At 36.1% G+C, this 5,801-nt stretch overlaps 1 protein-coding gene across 2 annotated transcripts in view; it reads left to right on the top strand.

Moving 5' to 3' along the window:
- Positions 1-2,833: 2,833 nt before the first annotated feature.
- LOC122145107 (G-protein-signaling modulator 1-like) overlaps positions 2,834-5,801 on the top strand; it is a 22,134-nt gene continuing 19,166 nt past the window's right edge. Inside the window, exon 1 of one of the 2 annotated variants that reach the window (XM_042757188.1) lies at positions 2,834-3,025. In XM_042757188.1, the coding sequence (XP_042613122.1) occupies positions 2,967-3,025 (59 nt within the window). In that variant the 5' untranslated portion in view covers positions 2,834-2,966. The remainder of the gene's footprint in view (positions 3,026-5,801) is intronic. The other variant, XM_042757189.1, reaches the window with a different exon arrangement.

Raw genomic sequence — 5,801 nt, forward strand, 5'->3', positions numbered from 1 at the left:
ATGTTAATTAAATTACATATTTCAGTAACAAAATCTCAAATGGATTGCCCCAAGAATCCTTTTCCTTTAAAAAGCCTTAAAAAAGCTTATTTTTCAAGCTACACCAGCCACTGCACATATGCAGTCTTAAACACAAGCATACTGTATATGACATCTCTATGAAGTTTCTATGGGAACCGGAGCTCATAATGGTAGCTGCAGTGACGCAATGACTTTACCAATCAGCCATTGGCTGTTTAATTCAGAAGGTGGGACTCCTCCACCATATTGCACATTGCAGTTTCCAGTTTCTCCTATTCATTATTAACAGGATTGAACTGTTTTTGTATTTATATAGTTTTTGTTTGTGTGTTCTATGTTTCGCACTTCAGAAATGTAATGTAATTTCCGGTAAGGGAGCATAGTGAGTATTATTTGTGGGATTTTTCAGGGAGCAAAAGTTCCAGTGCATTGAAAGGATTTTGCGATTGAGAAAGCCCAGGCCAAACATGTATAATACAAATAATTTCATGAAAGTGTAGTTGGTGTCTAATGACATTGTGGTATTGGTACTTAAAGTATATTTAATATATATAGTCATTGTCCTTGTGCATATTTGTTAGATAAAGCCATTATTAGACATATATGCAATGACCTTCAAACCTGAAACACTCAAGCCTTAAAAACAACGACAATACCATGGGACAAAACATGCACTGAAAAAGAAATGTGATGATATTATAATAATAATGTAGTCTTTTATGGATTGGCTTGTTATGGTTTGTAACAGTAAAAGAAAGAGAGAAAGAGAGAGAGAAAAAAAACTAGGTTCTTTGCAAGGCTATAAGCACATATATTATTTAGGTTTGGTGGAAATTGTTTATGAATCTGTTCAGGATTTCAAGGCACAAACAGCACCATTTCCTGCCCTTTTAATTTTTTATCATTACACAAATGAGCTCAAGGTGACATTAGCTTGTGGATATGATTACGCTGTCAGACATGAGGGCTGAGATGAATGTGTGCTTTGAAATCAAAGCCTGCATGTCCTCTCTCCATCTCATTCATCTGCTGACAGACCAAACCTTTGATGAACGTTTTGTTTTTCACATATTTGCTGAGGGTTTGAGGAAAGCGTTATGAATGAGGGTTTAACAAACACTCAGGCAGTGTGTAAACTAAATACAACAGATCTGCATGACAACATCAGATACTGAAATCACTTTTAGATCTCTGTTGGCTTTCAAAGATACCAATGTCAAAGGTCTAAGATCTCATTACAAACCTTCGTCAAATTCTCCCAAGTTTGAAGGATCTCCACATTAATGTCATACAGGAAAAGTATAGATCTATAACAGATTGACTCATTAGTTTCTGCTTTTTTATTTGACACAGCATATAAGATAAGATACTAAATTGCAAAATATTTGAAAAAACATTTAAAGCTATTTCATCCAAAAGTGAAAATCTGTTTCTAATCTACCCTCATGTCATTCTAAACCTTTCTGTGGCACGCATGCAAATTTAGAACTTTTTTAGGATCTTTAGCTTTTTTCCATTCAATGACTACACTTCTGAAGTTCAAAAAAGAACTAAGAAAACACCTTTAAACGATCATAATATTGACCAATATGTTTGTGCAATATATTCCTGGTGTTCTAATTAAGTCATATGCTATATGTGCATATGGTTTGTAATTAATGGACTATAAATCTCCTCCTGTTTCTTTCTCCACATATTTTAATGCAAGAACCAAGAGAATTTTGGCATCAGTGATGTTAATGTTGGTGCAAAACATAGACACACTTTTTTCTATCTGAATGTGAATGAGATTTATATGGAGGCCTGTTTCTGCTATGGAATACAAATAAATAAATAATTAAGGTAACTGCTTTATATATTGCAATTTTTCTCGAATTGTAGGATATAAACTCAGAGCTCTACCTTATTTTTCTTGCAATTGCAAGTTTATAGCTCACAATTCTATGAGATTCCATACTTTTGACACCAGCACCAGCTGTGTGGATGATTATCGGTAAACTGTGATTTAAGGAATTTGGGCCTGCTACTCAAACAAAATTCCTTAAAACTTCAGAAGACTTGGAATAATTCTATTTTTTATTTTGCACTTTTCTTTTCTCTAGCTTGCTTCCTAATCTAGTTGTCTAATAAACCTAGCATTTGTGCAGTATATTGTGAATGTTGTTGGCTTTTTGGTGAATTGCTTTTGTAATTGCTTTGGATAAAAACCTCTGCTGAATGCATAAACATATATGCAATACATTACCCATGGTAAATTTTGTTTCTTTTAGCGATTCTTCTAAATTGATCCTTTTGTGTTCCACAGAAAAATAACAGCATACAGGTTTTAAACAACATGAGGGTGAGTAAATAATGACAGGGTTTTCAAGTCTTCTGAGCTTTGTAAGAGCAACAGAGCTAGTGACCAAATGCTCCTCTGGATGCATGCTTGAAGCAAGATCTATGAGAATCAGAAAGTGATTCAACACATATAAATATGCTTATACACACAAAGAATTTGTCTTAGCGACAGAATCTTCCAGTGCACAGAGAAAAATAACAATAAGACAGAGATAATAAAATAAAGATAAGTAAAAATATGTAAATTACAAAATGTACAATTGTGCAGGGAAATGTGCATAAGAAAAGAGATAGCATATGTTTCTGTAAGTGTGTATGCAGTATACATTTACATTCACATTCACACACACTCTGCTTCCTGCTCACCAGCGTCACTCAGAGGAGGGACTTGCCTTTTATGGTCTGTTAGCACAATACCTCACTTCCTCAGCAGCTGCCATAACACACACACACACACACACACACACACACACACACCACACACACACACACACACACACACACACACACACAAACAGAGGACTGAAGTGCGTCTGCTCAGAGCCCCAGAGGAAGAGGGAAGCGGTGAGCAGCTGGAGTTTCTCTACGACTCCTACAGCTCACCAATGGCTCAGTCGGCGGGCAGCATGGACTCAGATCTGGCCAGCAAGCGGCCCCACTCGAGGTAGGAGCTCACGGCAGGGGGGATGGGGGTCTGATCTTCTGCAGACCGAGAGAAAGACTTGCTCTTAATGGGGGGAGGTGGAAGAAATGCCAGCAGCGGGAGGAGAGGGTCTGCCGGCTTGCGTTTGCGCGAGGGAGGGCCTGTCTTCAGCTTGTAGACGTGGGCATGATTCTCTTAAAGACAGTGCTGTCAGATTGGAAGAGACTGCACAGATTGAGATGGCAGCCACCGCTGTTTGTGCTCGTTGTGGTCTGTTAAGGGATAAAACCACATAAAACAGATTAGACACGGCAGGAAAGCGATATTCAACTCACACAGGCAGTTTCTCTCTGTTTACAGAGACATTTGCATGTTCAGCTATGCTCTTTGCACCTCTGCCCTGGTCTTTGCATACGTGTCGAACAGTTACGCCGCTCTGACAGATCTCACTGTTGCTGCGTCTTGCATTCTGAAAGTCCCAAACAACATTCTTGAACAGTTGATTTTGACAGATTTCAATAATATTCAATGACAGTGCACTGAAAATATGCATGCTTCCATCATTCCTATGAATGTTTAGGGGAATTTTGTAATGCATGAGGCCAGAAAGCAGAACATTTACCTGCTTCTGCATGAACAAACTTTTTGACGCCTGGGGAAAATGTTTTGGGTGACAGTGATGATGTAATTATTGACATCTCATTTGAGAGGTATGTTGTGGTTAACAGCATTGCATCACAAGGAATAAGAAACACTAATACAGCATGAAGACAGCCCCCAAATTAATAACAGAGAGATCTGCAGATCATGAACGTCAGTTCATAGTGATGTGTGTATGTGTGTACGTCATACCTCATAGCGACCATAGAAATCTCTCTCGGCTCAGTGTGTGTGATGTCAGAGAAGTGAGTCATCTGCCTCCACTGACTCAAGTTTGCTGTCTGAGCTTCATTCATTACAGACATCTATAAGCGTCACAGGAAAGAGTCTCAACAACACAAACAAAATCCATATTCATAATGAGAGAGTTAGACATTTCGCACTGGCCTTTAACACTTAAACCTTTTAAATGAATCATTCCTGGTACAAAGCTTGTTTAATGCAACTAGAATCCACTCAATAGTTGATAAATTGTTAGTGCAGTGTATTAATTCAGGGTTCAGCTTGGAAGGTAATGGCAATTAGCGGTTGGTACTTTAAGGCTACAGATTCAGGACTGGGGTAATATTTGTTTAAATAAATAAAGCTATCACAATCTTATTGAGCTTTATATTTATATTTTTTTATGACCAATAATTACCATGTACATTAAACATAAAATTATTTATTATTTAACTTGTTATATTATATTGATTCAGTTTGGAATTTGCCTGCTTGTCCCACATGATAACTGTGTAACATTAAGTGCCCTGTAATAAATCGCACATTAAAATATTGATAGGCCTTGACATGTCAAAATGGCTACTAACGGTTTGACTGGAAAACATCATCACTTCACATTGTTTAAAGTCAATATTCTTGTGCTAGAAATTTAGTTGATGTATAATACTTTTTATATTTATAAAACCCATTAACCCATTGTTCCTGTGGCGTAGTGGTAGAGCATTGCGTTAGTAGCGCAAAAGGTCATGGGTTCATTTCCCAGGGAACACACTTACTGGTAAAAAAAATAAAATAAAAAAAAATTGTATAGCCTGAATGCAAGTCGCTTTGGATAAAAGCATCTGCTAAGTGCGTAAATGTAATTAAACTGTAATAGTGATGAATAAGAGACATTCTATTTAGATGATATCTGATGAAAAACACCTGTTGCTTTTGCATTACATATTAGATCTATTAATTACACTTAAGTTCAGTATTCTTTTAGTTATATCCAACCTGTTCTTAGTCAGCAGGTGTCAAAAACTGGAATGTGGTCAAGCACTTTTTGTGTCACTATTAAGATGCTAAAAGTATCCCTTGGCATTGCTATATCGACCAATGTGTCTCATTATAATTTTAGCTAACATTTTCATCTGTTTTCATCAATTTTTCAGTTTGTCTCTCCAAGAGATTCAGTTATAGGCATGGCCGTTTGCAGGGTTTTAGAAATACTGAGGTAAAAAAACTGAGCGTGTAGGGGGTTTGGAATCCTATAGTAAATTATATATAGATGATAGATAGATACTTATATTAATCCACAAGGAAAATTCAAGTATTCAATCCAGTAGCAACAATTAAAATTACACTGTAAAAAAAAATTGCCGGAATTTTATCGTAAAAAATACGGTAGCAACATTTTAGGTTTTACGGTATTAACTTAAATTTACAGTTAAATACCATAATTTCATTCACTGATATAATGTTAATATACCATCCTATTGAAGTACTGAAATCTGTTTTGTACCTAATACACTGATAACCACCAAAATGCAGGTGGTGATGAGTGATGTGAAAGTCACATGATAAACCATCACAAACAGCTTTTAAATAATAACATATATAGAAGGTGCACAGTTTCATTCACACAAACACTAAACACCATCATTGTAACACACATGAAACTGAAATAATGCAATAAACATTCATTTAATAACATCAGGTGTAACATACAACCCTAATATACAAAACTGATAAGAAAAAAATAAGGAGAAGCATCCTTATTTCAACAAAAAAACAAAACAACAACAACAACAAAAAAAAACCCCATCACATTTGAAATGTAACGCAGGGAATCCTGGGAATGTCAATTTAGGGTTATTCACTGTAAATTATACGGTATTTTGCTTTCCCAAAAACAGAATACTACTGTAAAATT

The sequence above is a fragment of the Cyprinus carpio genome, chromosome A5, assembly GCF_018340385.1.
Source record: "Cyprinus carpio isolate SPL01 chromosome A5, ASM1834038v1, whole genome shotgun sequence".
Classification (NCBI taxonomy): Eukaryota; Metazoa; Chordata; class Actinopteri; order Cypriniformes; family Cyprinidae; genus Cyprinus; species Cyprinus carpio.